The sequence below is a fragment of the Podarcis vaucheri genome (assembly GCF_965113315.1).
Source record: "Podarcis vaucheri genome assembly, chromosome: 13".
Lineage (NCBI taxonomy): Eukaryota > Metazoa > Chordata > Lepidosauria > Squamata > Lacertidae > Podarcis > Podarcis vaucheri.
The window spans coordinates 56,418,798-56,437,588 of NC_138751.1; the positions used below are offsets into that span (position 1 = coordinate 56,418,798).

General features: G+C 44.5%; 1 protein-coding gene across 2 annotated transcripts in view; it reads right to left on the minus strand.

The window, feature by feature from the left end:
- Window positions 1–1,938: 1,938 nt before the first annotated feature.
- The window catches only part of SPMIP7 (sperm microtubule inner protein 7), a 29,143-nt gene continuing 12,290 nt past the window's right edge, over window positions 1,939–18,791 (minus strand). The window contains exons 6-9 of one of the 2 annotated variants that reach the window (XM_082195023.1): window positions 18,580–18,621; window positions 15,212–15,319; window positions 5,069–5,176; window positions 1,939–2,044 (exon numbers count right to left, since the gene is read on the minus strand). In XM_082195023.1, the coding sequence (XP_082051149.1) occupies window positions 2,029–2,044; window positions 5,069–5,176; window positions 15,212–15,319; window positions 18,580–18,621 (274 nt within the window). In that variant the 3' untranslated portion in view covers window positions 1,939–2,028. Of the gene's footprint in view, window positions 2,045–2,537; window positions 3,128–5,068; window positions 5,177–15,211; window positions 15,320–18,579; window positions 18,622–18,791 lie in introns of those variants that run through there. The other variant, XM_082195022.1, reaches the window with a different exon arrangement.

Consider the following 18,791-nt stretch of genomic DNA (forward strand, 5'->3'; position numbering starts at 1 on the left):
GGTGCACTAGGAAGATGACTCTTGGGGTCCCTTCCAGCCCCAGGATTCTGTGTTTTAATGCTTCAACAATATTGAAGATCCTTTTTCACACAGACTACTCGAAAGCCAGGTCTCCCCCAGGTGTCCCTTGGTTGTTCTCTCCCTGCTTGAGAAACTTGAGGATGAGTCTTGTGCTGTTTGCTCTGCTTGAGGGTCCTGCTTGGAGCGCCCCTTAGATCTAGGTGCGCTGCGAAGAGCTACTCGCTGGGCGACACGGGGTGGGTTTGTGTCTGGCTGTGGACTAGGGAGGGCATTTGGAGCCTGAAATCAGCCCCTGCTTGCTGCTATCCTTCGCTTGTTTGTTTATTCATTTATTTCATAAAATTATCAGTAAAAAATTTACAACCACTAAAGGGACCAGGAGACAGCTTATAGTGAGGGATGTACGGCATTCCTGGGTGCTCAAGCTTCCTGGCTTCCAGTCAGGCTACCTCTGCTCCTGTTCTTTAGTTAGAGATACGACATCCCTCCTCCCACCCTAGTAATCCTCCAAATGTCTGTTGCAGCAAAAGGACCAGGGCTGCTGTTCTGTTGGGCAGCTTATGGTGAGGGGGACACATTTTTCCCTGCTTCCAGCCACTGCTTTGCCCCGACCTCGATTGTGCTTGCCTGGCTGGAATGAGTCCTCCTTGGACGTGGATTCCTGCTTGCCTGGATGGGAAGAGAGAGGAGTTGGGACAACATAGGTAGAAACTGTACAAAGAAAAAATTCACATTGGTTGCTCTGCCCACCTTTGCTCTCACCCACCTTCAAGCTATTATTTTGTGCTATGCATTTAAGTATTGAAGCTAAGTATTGTGTAAGTATCACACACAAATTGATACTGAATCATTCCAGGCTCATTCACTTTCAAAGTATTCGAGTTAGTTCATAAAGCTATTGTTGCAAGCAACAAGTTGTATAGCCTTTTCCTTTGTGTGAACAAAATAATCAGCTTCAGATGATGGCTTGAAGAAGTGTAACTTCTCCTTCTGTGGAGTGCTGGTTTGTTCAGTGTTTTAACTTCACACAGGAAGTCAACTCATTTCCTGTTCACTTAAGTAATGTTAATGTTAACTAAGGTCTCTGGCATAGATGTATCATTATCAATCTCTGAACTCTGTTTAGGAGATCAGGGGCACGCAGGAGGCTTTTTCATTCCTGTCCTCTTCCCCATCTAATGAACACCTTTCTCTTTGAAGAGAAGAAGAGCCGGCTGCATCAGAGCAATGGTCCATCTCATCTCGCATTCTGTTCCCATAGAGGCTAACCAGATGCCTGTGGGAAACCAGGGAGCAGAACATGAGCGTTTCCAGCAAGGGGTGTTCAGAAGTATTGCTGCCACCAGCTGTAGAGCATAACCATTATGGCTAGGAGCCACTGAGAGCTGTCTCCTCCTCCTCTGGCTGATCATCTTTAAAAGCCATCTAAGTTGGTGGCTATCCCTGCCTCCTGGGGAGTCTGCAGGTGGACTATGTGCTGCACAAAGAAATCTTTTCTTTGACCTGTCCTGAAGCTTCCAACATTCAGCTTCACTGGACTCCAGGGAGTTCTAGTGTTAGGAGAGAGGGAGAAAAACCGTTTTTGTCCATTTTCTCCATGCCATAAACCTCTATCATGTCCCCTCTTACTCACCTTTTCCCTAGACAAAAAAGCCCTAACCCCGGCAAGCTTTCTTTACAGGGGACTTGCTCCAGTCCCGTGATCCTTTCGGTTGCCTTCTTCTGAACCTTCTCCAAATCTTCAATACCCTTTTTGAGGTCAGGGGACCAGAACTGTACACAGTGCTCCAAATGTAGCCGCACCATAGATTTGTATAGCAGCGTTATGATATTGGCAGTTTTATTTTCAATTCCTTTCCTATTGATCTCTAGAAAGGAATTTGCCTTTTTCACAGCTGCCACACACTTGGTCAACATCTTCCTCCAGTTACCTGCTATAACCCCAAGGTCCTGCTCCTGCTGTGTCACCACCACTGAAATACAGGCACAGGGTTGCACGTCAGTAATCTATAACATACAAAGCCTGCTGGGCCAGAGATAATAATGAGAGAAAGAAAACGAAAGCACATATGTAGAACAACAATGACTTAAAATGCTGGAGTGGGGGGAGCTTCTGTGGTGAATGTGCAAATTCAGCTTAATTCTTTTGACGTGTTGGAGGGGGGAAGATTGTAATAACAAGGAACAAGGTGGAGAATGGGTAAGCATTCATAAATTCAACATACATATGGAAAAGACGACAGTAATAGGGGGCTGTAAAACTAGGATTAGGGACCTTCTGAGAAGCATTTCAAAAAACGTGGCTCCTGGAACAAAGCATGACGTTTTGTACGGACTAGAGAGACTGCTGCACAAGTTCTGACCTGTCGGCTCCAATGCTTCCACCTGCATGCACTGTGGCCAGTCTCCTCCATGGAGGCTGAAGAGACAGGCTCTTGCAGGGCTGGCAGGCTAAATTCAGGCACCATTAGCTAAGCAGACATGGTAAAGGCAAAAATGCTCCACATTAGGCTACATTCATAAGAATATCTCTTTATTTAAGTCAATCAAAACATTCCACAGGACCCAAAGTAATGATTGCAGTATAAGATCAGTTTAACATTATTTGAGGGCACGCACAGGAGTCCCACCGGGCAGCAGATGGGTGGCATATCAGGCAGGCCTGTTGATCCCCCAGCAGTTGAAGCAATGCCAGCGGCCTCACAACTGGTGTGGGCTGAACAGCATGAAGCACCTCAGACATGCGTGGCCGCTGCAGCTGGGCATGAGGAAATGTTAATGAATACGAAGAGAGAAAGTACATTAAAAAAGAAATGCATTAATCGGTGTGCGCTTGAAATGGTCATTTGGAATATACAGAAGGCATGCCCTTATGACGTTTTGTTTCTTGAACATTCTTGAAGAAGACAGTCATTCCACAGCCTTGCTTGTTTCCCATTATCTCTTAAAGCCTGGAGTTGTGCCGTCAGAGACAGATATTCAATTCAGTTCAATTCTTTTTTTCTCCTTCTTATTGAAAGGATTTTGAGGTTCAGTGGGTACAAGGGTCTGTGACAAAGGCCCCAGATGCGGAAATTCAGATGGTTGCCCATGCTTAGCCAGGTAACTGCAATCACAAGAGGAGACAAGCATCTTTCTCACCTGAATGTGAATTTCAAGGTCACAATCATTACTGACACCAAGAAACAGTGGGTAGAACCTGCTGGTATTCCAAACAACTGTAGACTGTAAGGGGTTGTTGTTTTTCTTTGTTATTATGTTATATAGTTACAGTGGTACCTCTGGTTGCAAACTTAATTCATTCCGGAACTCCGTTCTTAAGCTGAAACCGTTCTTATCCTGAGGCGCGCTTTCACTAATGGGGCCTCCCGCTGCACAAGCGCCTCCGGTGCACAATTTGCTTTCATATCCTGGGGCAAAGTTCGCAACCAGGAGCAGCTACTTCTGGGTTAGTGGAGTTTGTAATCTGAAGCGTTCATAACCAGAGGTACCACTGTATACGGTAAACCTCCCTGTGATCTTTGGACAAAGGGCCGTATAGAAATTTAATGAGCAATAACAGTAATTCCCTCTGACCCCTTCTCCCTCACACTCCTGCAGAGGCATAAGAGCTGCTTCCTCCTGGGGAGATCTTGCACTGCTGTGTCATGCGTGCAAATAAACAGAGGCACCCCGTGTTTGGGGTCAATGGCGTGACGCTTTCTGCCCCAGTTGTTGCCTAGCTTGAAGGGAAGGCAGTCAGGTGAAAAGGACACACACAACTGACCCAAGCCCGGCGGGTGCACACGAGGCTTGGGTGTTTGCCCAGGACTGGTATGAGGGCCAGAGGGGGGTGGCTGCTTCACCAGTGGAATGGCCACTCCCAAGTCCCTCTGCCACCACTCTGGGGTAAACTTCTGATGCCTAAAAGTTTAAGGATCACGATATGGAGGGGAAAGTTAACACCCATTCCAAGTGCCATGTTCACAAGCCTGATAGCAGCCATCGAGAAATTTGCACTTTAAAACCCACACAAATGGCATTAAACTATATGACACATAGGGTGCTTCCAGAGTATAAATAATAATAATAATAATAATAATAATAATAATAATAATAATAATAATTATTATTATTATTACCCCACCCATCTGGCTGGGTTTCCCCACTCACTCTGGGCAGCTCCAAACAGAATATTAAAAACACGATAAAACATGAAACATTAAAAGCTTCCCTGAACAGGGCTGCCTTCAGATGTCTTCTAAAAGTCAGATAGTTGTTTATTTCCCTGACATCTGATGGGAGGGCGTTCCACAGGGCGGGTGCCACTACCGAGAAGGCCCTCTGCCTGGTTCCCTGTAACCTCACTTCTCACAGTGAGGGAACTACCAGAAGGCCCTCGGAGTCAGTGTCTGGGCTGAACGATGGGGGTGGAGATGCTCTTTCAGGCAGACTGGCAGTATATTGTGGGAGGACTTCATGTATATACCAGAATTTTAGTTTTTGGCAATTAAAGTGAATTAAAGGGCTTTGTTGCTTCAGCCCAACTAATCCATTTTAAAAACACGTAACTTATTGTGGTTAGGAAGTAATAGGAAAATGCATTGAAAAGTGTGGTATGAAGGAATAATTCCTAGGAAGACAGATAAACAGCCTGCAAGCAAATGAAGGTGACTGCTCGTTGTTGTATAACCCCCACTGCTCACAAACACATCAGAATGAATGCTCAGCTGAGCTCTGTGAAAACTCTGAGCTAGCAAGGCAGGATGATGGCTCAATAAATAGGTCATCTGGAGAAGCCCAGTTTTGCCCTCCATGCTTTAGAATTCTTTCCCCCTCTCTCTCTGTTTTCAAAGGAAAAGAATACAAATTTCAAAGGAAATACAAAGGAATCTGAAAACTACAGCAGATGTCAAATAATCTTGAAAGCTTTTCTTATGGGTTTTGACTCCAGATTTTTCAAAACCAAAGAAATGTTGTGCTTAATATTTAATTGTTCTTTAATGAAATAACCATAATTAGAATTCTAATGTATCTGAGCAAATTAAGTAATGTGCCTCACACTTACCAATACATTCGTGAAATTATTGGTGGTGATGTTGGTGGAAGATTAGAATTTGCTGGTTGGGTGGCTGACCAATGAGCCTTGCCAGTGTATCCAGAGGTGTTTGGAGAGCTAAGGGTAAAAGTTAAAGGGAGAAAAGGAATTGATTAAATGGGCACAGGCTTGAAATAATGACTTCTTGATAGCTCTAATTAAGGCAAAAGCTTTTGTTGTTGCACCTGAGGTGGGTGGGGAGAGAAAAGATGATGCAGCAGGAAAATACCAGGCTACTTCCTAAATGAAAATTGTTATTCCACTCATCTTCATAAAACTCAATCACTTTAGATGAGGATCTTGTTGACATTTAATATACTTTTATACCACTTTTCAGTCTAACCTCACAAAGTAATTTACATTAAAATATAAAAACAATTAACTATCAGTTAAACAAAAACAGTCAAGGAAAGCTACAAGGGTGGGGAGTGAAGGGTTTTTTGAAAGGCAGATCTCTCCTCTATGCAGGGCAAAGTGGTCAAGTAGCCGCTGGTGGCAGATGGAAGAGGGAACAGGCCACCTCAGCTGGGAGCTAGATGGCAGGCCCTATCCTGCACAGATACAGAATGATTCAAAATTCCACATATTTGTATTTTACACCCCAATATCAGATTTCTCACTTTTTTCCATTGGCAACATTTTGCACTAATGGAATACCATCTGATTCTAGAAGAACTGATATTAGATACTGCCACATACTCTTGGTAGCTGTATTTTCATGGATATGGAATTTTTCCCTAAAACCAAATTTCACACATAGAGCTCTAAAGCATAAAATGGCAGCACAAGGCTCATTTGCAAAATAAAGAAGCAAAGAATCTTATGTACCAATGTACAAATTAGATTCAAGCAGCAGAACTACATACATGTAGAATGAATTTGTGCATACAAATTGTCTAGTCTGTGGGCAAAAAATAAATTTAAGGTTCAGTTTATTTGGCCATAAACATAAAATACAGTGGAGAATTATCAAAACAACAACAGGTGGGGAGAAAGATAATATATAAATACATAATGAGAAATAGATAAAAATGCAATTAATAATTGTTCCGATGGCATGGAAAGCATTGGAAACTGCCACTAAAATTGAAACATCAAATTCATCTCTGTCTCCCAAACTGACGGGCAAATACCTAGCAAGTTGATAATCACTACTAGATTGTTGTTCAAGTTACAGTGGTGAGCAAGCCCCGTTTGCCAGAGCTAATGAATTTTGCAAATTAAGACCCAAAGCTCTGTCTAGTATAAACGGTTGCCTTTTCTAGCTCAAGTGGCAGAAATTGGGGTAGTGACAAGCCAACAGGGAACCTGCCAGCTGGGCAGGCCCAGCAACCAAAGACTACATTGGATCCAGGCTGGGGAGGCGTCACTCACCTGCAACGCTGCCACACCAGGAAGGCTAAGTGGACTTGTGTATCTCTCCCCCCTTTCCATATCTAGGGTTTCTCAATGTATGATGTGATAAATTCCTGATTGCTGTTGTGATACATTGCTTGATAATCAGCATCCAGTCACATGAGAGAGAGGCTGAGAAACTTGTTGTGTATCCCCAGCATGGAAATATAAAACAGGGAGCTGTTTTTGGTAGCAATCCTGTATTTCTAAGAACATTTCCTCAAGTGTACTGTGATGCAATGCATGCCCACCCATGAGGCAAGGTGAGGCAACTGCCTCCAGTGCCAGGATCCACGGGGGCAGCAGATCCCAATAGAGATATTTATTTTGTCCTTGTTCCTGATGTACATCTTCACTCACTCCTTCTGCCCTGACAGAGAGGGGGCGCCATTTTGTGGTTTGCCTTGGGTGTCAAAATGTCTTGGGCCAGCCCTGCCACAGTGCAACATAGATAAATTTAATGATATGCATGCATGCACCAGGCCTAGAGAGAAAAGGCACTTGAGATGTGCTAGCACTGAGCATTGTCACACAAAGCAATGATGTGTTAGCAGCACTAGTAATGAAAAGGAATTTGTAGTTGTTGATATGACATTTGGCTAAGAATTGCATGGCCCTCCATCTTCCTTCCCATGAATGTTCCACAGGAAAACCCCACCTTTAGTGGCGTTTCTCCCCCATTGACTTAGAACACCTGCAGAACAAAGTTTCTTGAGTGCTGTAACCTCAGCACAGCATTGTGGGGAGGGGGAGCAGAAAAAAGGATAAGATGCAGCTAAATGAAGCTGAGAAATGTGCTAAATATCAAGTCTGTGCAATTATGTTTATGTGTGTGAATCATTTGTTGTTTGCCAATGAAAAATTAATAGTATGTTTTTTCTGTTTAATGTATAAGGAACAGAGGGGTTCAGATTACCAGATACAACTTCCTGTACAATAGAGGTTTCTGCTTACTGTGTGGCCTTGCAGATGTTTCTGAACTCCAGTGCCCATCAGCCTCAGCCCAGCTTCATCACTGATCAGTGATGATGGGAACATAGTCCAGCAACTCCTCTACAAAATCCATTCATTGGGAGAGTATCTAGGGCAGGCATAGGCAAACTTGGCCCTCCATCTGTTTTGGGACTACAACTCCCATCATCCCTGACCACTGGTCCTGTTAGCTAGGGATGATAGAGTTGTTGTCCCAAAACATCTGGAGGGCCATGTTTGTCTATGCCTGATCTAGGATATCTAGGTAGCAGCACACAGGTGCAGAAGACGACAGGATTCCCATGTCTTAAATTGTTGTGTAGAAAGAGAATTTTGCAGATGCAGCTTCTCATCACGCTCATGACAAGTTGCACCAATCAAGCTAAAAAAAGAGACCCTGCTAGTTTGAAAACTAGGCATGAGATTGAGAGCAGCAGTTGTTTAAAGTTAGAGGAAAAGTTGGGTATTATGGTAGACCCAGTGAAAAGCACTGGATTTGAATAAATTAAGATCATTGGATTCAGTAGCTTCAGGTATGCTTAGTACTGGAAGAATATAACTATATAACTAAGGAATAAAACTAAGGAAAAATATAAATATAAAATAAATTGGGGGGAAACCAGAAACTCTACTAGGGTAAATGTAGATAGCAGCACCTATGTTTTGAACTTTTACTACAAGAAACCAATACTATTTTGAGATATACAGCATAAGCAGATATAAGCATTATATCCACATAAAACGTCAAACCACACCATAGGTGGGAAGAAGGGTTTCTACCGCTATTTATATTTTGGGGTTTCTCTGACATTTTGGTCATCATGAGGACTATTCTTAAAGGCAGCATCTCCCAACTGCTGTTACAAGCCATTAAGGGCACATGAAAAGCATTGTATCCCAGGCCCTGCCCATCCTGCACTTCCATAGCAAGGCCACAGCCTTGACAGGAGCACTGGCCATGTCAACAAGGAAATCTCCCTGAGCATTCAGGAATGCATCAGATTCCATTCATCCATAACAATCCATGCTGGGGGACACTGCCAGTCCGCCAAAATCTCACCGGGGAACGATCTGTCCATAACATTGGCCTCCCCAAGCCCTCCTAACACCGGATCTGTGCCAGCCAACTCTGCAGACCAAACACCTGCCCTGCCACATCTATGTATCAGTCCGGCCTGTGACATAGTGAGATAGCTCCATGGTTGTCATAGAGACCATGAAATTGTGAGCTAGCCCATGACAAGGCCACCACAGCACAAATGTTAGGCATGAAATCGCCTCTAAGCTGTGGAGCTGAGGGTGCTGCGGTGCATTTGGGTGGGCTACACACCAACATCATCTTGGACCCAACACCGGGAACAACCCCTTGAAATCAGTCAGAGCAAGCTGGCCTCCTGGTGAGAGCAATGGAAATGTTATGGATGACAGTGACTTGCACCCTGCCCCACTGGACTGGGTTGGTGTTGCACCAAGTACCTGGGGGGGACAGTGCTGAGTCAGCACAGCCCCCTCACACCAAGTCAGCCCACTCACCCATGATCAGATCATGAATGGCAGATCACTTGTTTTGGACCACCCTGGAGGTTAGTGGCATCACCAGAAGGGGATTGGTTGGCACGCTCTACCAAATCATGACAAGTGCAGAAGGAATGATTGATTAAAAGCTCTCTCCTTTATCTGTACCCCACTGTCATACCAACCCCATGCTTGTCACTACAAAAATGGAATCCATCTGCCCCGGACCCCCAGACCTAGCCCAGGCACACAGCGCCATCTCCTCTCAATCAAGCAACAGTCAACAAATGCAGTAATGAACAACCCTGTGTAAAACTGCCTAAATGCCAAGCAGCAATGGAGTGCAGATATAGCAGAAATAAAAGTATCTAATAACAGAAAAGAAAGACCATGTTCCAAGTGCAAGAGACCTCACCTTTAGGGATAGGCAATATCTGTTTTTCAACATTGTGATATATCACCAGCTAACCTAACCATGGTGATATAGTGATATATCACGATGCCTGAAATAATGCTGGAAAAGCAGCTGGGCTGGGGAGGGAGGGAGAAGCAACCAGGAGGAAGAGAAGGCGGCTGCTGCTGACTCAGGTGAAGGAGCTCCTGCCCGATCCCTCCCTCCGCAGCCTCAGCCAAGGGAGCCTAAGAAGGTGCTCTCCCATCTGCTTGCCTGCCTGCCTGCCTGCACGCTTGCCTTCGCCTGCGCCAGTGGGCTGCCTCTTTCCTCTCCGTTGGTCGCAGGAGTGACAGACCAAGACTGCCTTTGTCCAGTGACACGCACACCCCTCTCGAACTTCAAACGAAAGGAACAGTCAGAGTTCAAGGCACATCCAAACTATGCAGAAACAACTGGTGCCAAGCAGGGCTAATGAGCTAATGGGCTAACCCTAGGGAGAATTTTGAGGGTCCGGCAGAGAGGCCTGCAGGGCTGTATTTGGCTCCTGGGCCAGAGGTTCCCCACCCAACTTAAACTGTGATGCTGCAAAACAAAACAAAACCACCCTGCAGCACCATCAGCTTTAATGGTCATTAAGGGGCAACGATTTTCTGCAATAGGTGGCCAGTGCTCGGTATAGCAGTCCCCTCCTCCAGTGGCCCCCCGTCTCTCACCCAGGAAATATACCACCACACCAAAGCTAATCCTGTCCAGGCTCTCACCTCAGGAGTCACAGATATCTGGTGCCCAGAGACCCAGCCAACTCCAATCGCTGTGCCAAACCAACGTGTGCGCGTGTGTATGCCTCCCCTTATTGCAGGGGGTTGGACTAGGTTACTCTTGGTGTCCCTTCCAACTCTACAATTCTGTGATCTCCCCTTTGGTGTTGCTTTGACTGACAGTGTTCCGTTATCTATGGCAAGACTTGCTCCTTTCAACAGCTGGGCCCTGGGTTTGCCCCGTGGTGTCCCTGGCACCTCCCACTGCTCTTGCAACCAGCAGTGGGTGTAGTTGGCCTCCCCCTGCAACCCCCCCCCCTGTCCTTGCCACCTTCCACTCTGCTGCAGATGGCAAGCTGTCATAGAGGGAAGCTTGCAAGCCATAACTGATCTCCTCATTCAGGAATCCCTAAGAGGCTTCCAAGGAACAGCAGAATTCCCCACACGGTTTAAAAGTGATTATTTGGCAGGAGCACAATATTCCTCTTCTGGTTTCTTGTTCCTTTTGGCATGCTCCACTACTAAGATTCTCTAGTTCATATAAGACTATCTTTCAGAAATGTCATGCGGCAGAAGCACGATTAGCAGCTGTGTGAAAAGGTAAAGGAACCAACATTTTTACAGCAGTAAACCTTTAGCATCTTCAGGTGACCTCTAGTGGCCAAATGTCCTCTCCACACCTAAAGTACATGGAGGTACTTTGCTTGGGCAGAGAGTATATTTCAAATAACCCCATGTTTTCTTCTTGTGTTCTTAATGGTGAAGAATCATAGAACTGTTGGAAGGGACCCAAAGGGTATTCTGTCTAGCCCAGCCCCCGGAAACACAGGGTTGTGTTTCTCTGGAAAATTCTTAGTTTTGAAAGTGTACCTGACAATTTTATAATTGAAATGAATATATATTTAGTTACATTTCAGTACACACATATAACTTGCCTTTCAAATGAGACAGTAAATTGGGATTTCCCGTTGTGCACCATGCATAGTAAACAATTAAAGTCTCCTGTGAGCCCAAAGTCATTGGGAGTGGAATTCCTCACACCAGCTTTGGGGTGGCTGTAAATTTCCACAGTCTGCCTGGGAGTGGCTGGGAAATGAAGGGGTGTAGGCTTGGCAAATGTGTGTATTCTGTCAGCATTCTTCCATGGGCACCTATGTCATGCTGGTGGCATCTTCCAAGACCCACAGATGTGGCTGAGCTCCCCACTCTGTCACCTTCCTAAAGCCATCAGATATCCGAGCATTACACCTTAAAAGTTTTTTTTTTAAAAAGACTTTAAGCATGAAGGCTGTGTACACACTCTGGTTTACTCTGTATCCAGGGGATTCCCAAGGATAGTTTGTGAAGCTGTGTGCTCATGATATTAGACTCAATGCTTATCCATCCTGTAGTTTGAGAAACACTGCATTTTCAAACCAGTTTTGAACTGATTTGAAAACAGAACCCTTTGGAAGACCTCCATGCCCCCTCTCCACCCACTGGTGTGGACAGGCAGTGTGCAACTGAAAACGCACCCATCCATACTGATGTGTACAATGACATGCAACATGCAATTAGAGGGTAAAGGACCTCTGGATGGTTAAGTCCAGTCAAAATCGACTATGGGGTATGGCACTCATCTCCGCTTTCAGGCCAAGGGAGCTGGCATTTGTCTGCAGACAATTTTTCCGGGTCATGTGGCCAGCATAACTAAACCACTTCTGGTGCAACGGGACACTGTGACAAAAGCCAAAGCACAAGGAAATGCTGTTTACCTTCCCGCTACAGTGGTACCTATTTATCTACTCATGCTAGGTTGGCAGGAGCTGGGACAGAGCAACGGGAGTTCACCCCGTCACACAGATTCAAACTGCCGACCTTGCAATCAGCAAGCCCAAGAGGCTTGGTGGTTTAGACCATAGCGCCACCTGTATCCCATATATTCAATTAGAAGTGCGAGGTGGGGAAACAATGACCTTGCTGAGTTTTAAGTAGGTAGTGAGTACACTGCTGAAGAGTGCCTCTGTTTTCAATCTTTAAAAAAGCATGCCTCAGGGAGCTTGGGAAAGATCCATTGAAACACTGAAATAAAGAGAAATTTCTCCATACTTATTATTAAATTTATACCCTGCCTTTTTCCCCCCTGGCAGGGACTCAAGGCAGCTTACAGACAGAAATAACTGCTAAAAACATGGGGGGAATAATTAAACAATTAAACATAGATTGAATTAAAACCAGTGCAATTTTTCAAGAAAAATAGGTGCCTGAACTCAGTATGAACACCTCCCTTGTTTTAATATAATGGCAACGGCCTGAGAGGTGCCCGAACTGAGTTTCGACTTAAAAAACACCCTGATTATATGTGTGTATCTATCAATCTATTATCAATTAAAACAAACAAATAATTACAACAGAAACAGCATAGCACCAGCTGTCTTTAAAAGCAGTCAGTCTGCCAAAGTCTTCACCTGCTGGCAGGAAGACAAGGAGGGAGCCTGTCTAGCGCCTCCACGGAGGGAGTTCCAAAGGTGTCTGGGAGCAGCCACTGAGACAACCAAGATGGAATTGCTCCCTATTAGTGTGTCAGACTATATGAACTATTCATATACTGCGTTTAGTATCCAAAAGGCATTTGGATGTCCCTATTCTCTTTACCCTGAGGTCCAGCGGCGAGGGCCTTCTGGCGGTTCCCTCATTGCGAGAAGTGAGGTTACAGGGAACCAGGCAGAGGGCCTTCTTGGTAATGGCACCTGCCCTGTGGAACGCCCTCCCTTCAGATGTGAAGGAAATAAGCAGCTATCTTATCTTTAAAAGGTATCTGAAGGCAGCCCTGTTTAGGGAAGTTTTTAATATTTAATGCTGTATTGGTTTTAACACTTGATTGGAAGCCACCCAGAGTAGCTGGGGAAACTCATCCAGATGGGCGGGGTATAAATAATATTATATTATTATTATTATTATTATTATTATTATTATTATTATTATTATCATTATCATCATCATCATCATCATCACCATCATTATTATTATCATTATTTACCCATGCAGTAATTCTGAGATATGTCACTATCTGCTCCTTTTAAGAGCTGATGCTTAATGAGTAAGTTAAAATAGCTGCACCCAAAGGCTAGCTGCAGCTAAAAACTGAGCTATACAACCATATTGAGCACACAAATAATATCTTACATATTCTTGACAGACAATATCATTACAGATTGCAGATGTGTGTCAAAGTCTTCCCTGTCTTACTGCTCTTACCTATGAAAATGCTTCCTGTACATAGAAAACTAGCATAAGATTGCAGGTGATTTTATCCCAGGCCTCCTGATATGAGGCTTGTCTATATGCTTATGAGAGAGCATGCCAGCCAGTGATCCCTGCCAACAGTGTGAAGAGGTACTTCAGCAGTAACTGGACAAAGTTGACTCTGTTTGTGTAGCTTGGCTCTTAGTCCCACTGAAATCCATGGAATTAAAAAGCACAATACAACGCCATCTTGGCTGTGAGTCCTGGAAGTCCTGCTCCCTGTCTTGCAGGTCTTTTCCACCTGCCTTATATCATATGATTGATGTGGAAATAGTTCAATTTGGTTGTGTAGCTTTTGATGTCATATTTATTGTTTATGAGTCATAAGCATAATTACTTTTAGTTATGTTTGTAATATATTTTTCTTCATGTTGTAAGCCACGTTGAGCATGGTTTAACAATGGAAAGGTAGCATACAAATAAAATGATGTGTGGATGTATGTAATACATAAATTCCATTGGAATCACACAGTGCATGAACTGATTTGCCATAATATCCCAGAAGGGATGCGGGCGGCGCTGTGGTCTAAACCACTGAGCCTAGGGCTTGCCGATCAGAAGGTCGGCGGTTCGAATCCCCACGACGGGGTGAGCTCCCATTGTTCGGTCCCTGCTCCTGCCAACCTAGCAGTTCGAAAGCACACCCAAAAGTGCAAGTAGATAAACAGGTACCGCTCCGGTGGGAAGGCCACTTCTGCCTTAAGGAGGGGGTGGTATTGCGAGCTCTCACGACCCCTCCACGTGCGCAGGGGGTGGGTGGCCAGGGGGTGGGGGGTTTCCCGGCTGTGTCACTGGCCGGGCCGGCCAATCCAGTCGGTCTGGGGGTGTGGCCTGCCCATTAAGGGCAGGATGCAGCCGGGAGATCTCTCTCTTTTGGCTTCCAGTGCTCCAGTTTACCCACCCTCCCGCCCTTTAAGGTTTTTGTCCCTTTTGACCTTGCTATGGACTTTGGTTGGTTGCCATTGAGGGGCCTGGTAGGAATTTTTCTACTTGGCAAATTGGCAGCAGCCACTTGGTTTTTGCCTACCTCGTAGCAAATTGTCACAACTTTTATGGTATGTCGGTTAGGCATTGGAATAACTCTGGAGAAGAGATGAGGGGAGGTAGCGCCATCACCTGCCCCGCATATTGAAGGGTATTCCGTTAAAGGATTCTGGGGTGTGTGGCCCTGTCCGAAGCCTAGGGAGGTGAGGGCCCAAGGCACGACCCCTATTGATGACCCCCGGGGGACCTCCTAGTTGATGTTCATCAGCAGGACTCCCCCTACTGGTGGTTAAGCCTTTCTGGGCTCCCAGCAGATGGGCTGGAATCAGATATAGTTGGTTAGATCCAATGCCTAAGCTGATACCGCTCATCATCTGTAACCAATAAAGTTGTGGCCTTTTTTAGCCCATTAACCTTAATTATTTGAGTCTTGTGTCTTTATCCAACAAAAGGGGGGTGGGGTTGAGACCTAGCCACGCAAGGTAAACAGCGTTTCTGTGCGCTGCTCTGGTTCGCCAGAAGCGGCTAAGTCATGCTGGCCACATGACCCGGAAGCTGTCTGTGGACAAATGCCGGCTCCCTCGGCCTATAGAGCGAGATGAGCATGCAACCCCAGAGTCGTTCACGGCTGGACCTAATGGTCAGGGGTACCTTTACTATCCCAGAAGTCTGTAGTTGAGTCACCCGCATCCAGTCCCATATGCTCTGGTTCCAAATAAACTTAAATCCTGCTTGGCAGCATGATATGGAGTCTCTCAGGTTCTCAATCAGTAATTACTATACAAGAAAGTAAACTTGAGGTTTACATACTAGGAAGATTTCACATATTGTGGTTCTGCATTTCGAACTCTGCTGTGAAAAATTACATCTACATAGGGATTGTCCAGGTCATCAGGATTCTCTGCACCAACACAGCCTCTGTTTGGATGAAAAGGGGGAATGAATCAAAAGGCAAATATGTATTATTTATAACACAGCTGGCTGAGGCCACTGAAGCTCCAAGTTTTTCGTTATTTATTTAAAAGGTGCACAAAAACATACACAGAGATTTGTGCAGTCACGTACCAAAATACACATAAAACTAGGCAGTGTGCTTGTAGGAAAAAATGGATGACAACGTTTTACCACGTAGGTGGAATAAGCTAATTTGGGGAAACTGTAAATAATGTGAGAAAGAAATGGAGTCATCATTGCTTCCACTGCCTTTTGTATTCAGCCCCAAGAAACTGGTATAGCTCATTTTTTTGTAACAGTTTCATTAGTTTCTTCCATATTTCTATATCCAGTACACAAAAAACCAACCATAATAATAGTACTAGGAAATAGCAGAGCAATGTCTCAGAAGCCATGATTTCTGACCCACAATGCTGAATGTAGCCCATTACTCTCATGTTGTGATATGCTACATGCTTGATAATCCCCCTCATGCTTTTGCCATTCCAAGCAAGTGGCAAAAAAGAGGAGGTTTCTCAAGCCACTGGGCAAGGCAGTGGGTGTGGCTGGCGGGCTGTGCTTGGCTTGCTGGATCACAGGTTGTGCAGGCCTGGGGCAAATAAATATGCAGGGGCCACAAATTTCAGTTGGCCTCAGTAACCAGACATGGATGGTGTTTCTTGTTGAGCCCTAGTACACGCTTGCATCCTAACATGGACAGCGGGTGTAGAGGAGGAGCACAGTATCATCTCTGACCTTCTGCTGCATTTTGGAGACAAAATGCCTTGGTATATCCAGAATGGTCCACAAAAGGTGCTTATCACCATTTCTGTAGTGCCTTGTTCCTATCCCTTTTGACAAGCACCTCTTCTCTCATGTCTGATTCGACACTATGCTTTGGAGACACGATTTCCTAAACACAAGGACCCTGCCCAGGGATGTAGGAGCTAATAAGACCCTCTTGAATCCTCCAGTGGGGCTTCCTTATTGCACATTTCAAACCTATTCAGTGCTGGTATTTAGAACTGCCTGGCCTCACCTCCAAGTGAAACACCCCCCCCCCAAAAAAAAACACCTCCTGTTTTTTGCCTCTTGCTTAGAATGGCAAAACTCATGTGGCAAGTGCCAACAGGACTGGAGCCAAAAAGGGACACTGAGAAACAGGGGAGTGGATATACTAAAAACCACTGGTAAATGTGGGGACCTCTCCTGCATAGCCCAATGAGAACTGAGTATGCTCAGTAGCCATAGTGTTACTTGGAAAAGAACGGTTGAGTGTTCCTTGGAAAAGAACAATGAAAAGCAGAAAGGAGAGAAGGGTGGGGTGGTCTGCTGGAGCCCCTTATGCCTTCTACCTTATAATATGGTGCTTCGGGGTGAGGATTCACTGCAACATTTTGTCATAGGTCTGACTTGTCCCAGCTGGCTGTTCAACTGTCCACAAGGACCACAATTGCTAGAGCAACTTCTCAAGTCAGTTTCCAAGCTGTTCATAGATGATTTATGAAATCACACAGCCATAGGATAGGTTTCGCAGCAGGTAATAGCCTGAATTGCATGCCTATTCTATTTATCAGCCCTCTTAATATGAAGTCAAGCATGAGAATGAGTTCATTTCAACTGACAATCTTCTAAAATCAATTCTATACATTGGGATAACCACAATGTAGGGAAACTGTGTATATTAAAATGGTGGAGGGGTGGTACAAAGTTGCTTTTTCTGCCGTGAACTGCCATAAACTGAGAAGAAGCATATAAGAGTATAAGAAACTATAAATTTTGACCAAACTCTATTAATTTTGACCAAACATCCAGTGAGACTAGAAGTGACCAGTTAGATAGGAAGCTCATATGAAGTCAACATTGTTTATCTCCAGCATACATAAGCACACTGCCTTTGAAAGGGAAAGTTCTGTTTAGCTGTCATGGCTGATATTTAGTTAAAAAAAATTCTCTATAATCTGTCCAGTCCTTTAAATATCAGGCTAATCTAGTGGCCACAACATACTGTATATTTTGTGGCAATGAATTTAATATGCTAATTATGTACTGTGTTTCCTCATGGACTCTACTGGAAGATCAGCAACATTTGGCTTATCTCTTCCTTTAAATCTTTCCATTTCAGCTGGTCATTACATTCTGTAACTTGAGAAATGGTGCTAAAGGGCTCATCCAGACTTCCTTTTGTGCCGCATTCTAGGCACAGGTCCAGGCTTTAACTCTGTGTCTGAGTGGTTCCTTTTCTCCCTGGCACTTTCCCCAGGAAAACCCACATTTTACTACTGAATCAGAGCAAATGCCAAGGGGGTTTTCTGCAGATTGCTGGTTGCTCTGATTCAATTGTAAAATGCAGGTTTTCCCAGGGAAAGTGCCACGACAAAAACAAAACACAATAACTGCTCGGACATGGAGTTTTAAAGCATGGACCTGTGCCTCGGAAGTGCAGTGCAAAAGAAAGTTTTGATGAGTCCTGGTTTTGCTTTCTCCTCCTCCTTCCCAATCCCTTTTCTTTCTGTCATGTATTTTGAGACAGGAAGCCTAAAGACAAGGATTTTCTTATCAATGACATTTGTAAGCTATTCTGAAAACATTTTATGGCTAGGGTGACTAGATGCAAAAGATGCACGCTTGTGTAGAAGAAATTTCAGTAGCTATACATGTAATAACAAGGTATGCCTGCTGAAATTTTCTCCCCTAAACCGCCATTAAAAGTGCAAGAGTCCTGCATTCTTTTGTGTCTGACCACCTTATTTCTGGTTGTAGAGTGGGTTAAAAATGCTTTAAATAAATACACATATTTTTCTTCTGTCCTCCTGCCAATTAATTTATCTGGTGATTTTGAATTCTAATATTATGAACTCACACAACATCCATTTTCTCATTATAGAAGACTGCAGTCCTACACTTACCTGGGAGTAGACCCATCAAGCTCAACTGGGCTTACTTCTGGTGCAGAGTCCTGCTAGCTCCTCAGCTCAGATTCATGACATTACTCCTCCTATTGTTGAATCTCCACCTCACTTTGGGAATCTCTTTCTGTGATCCGTTGCCTACTGCTCTTGGCTCAGTGGCTCAGGCTTAAGTGCTCCTTGGTCCTCTGGATGCCATTGTAAATCAGAAGACAGGAATCAAGGGCATCCAGAGGACCAAGGAGCACTTAGGCAAACAGACTGCGTCTCTTTTTGAATGAACAAATCCCCTGCTTAAGAGAAAAGATATATATTCACATAACAACTTTTACTTACGTGTATAAAGGGAGATGTTGAGTTCGAGAGCAAGGACTAACACTGTTAAAGATGAAAGGCACATTAAATTGGTTAACTTACTTCCTACTAATGTACAATCAATATTTGGTATGTTATCAGATGTGACAACTTTCAGACAATTTACAATGGCATGTGTATTTTTAAGAGCACATAGTGGGCGCAGGGTCCTAGTTCAGCCTTGGTAGGTAGTA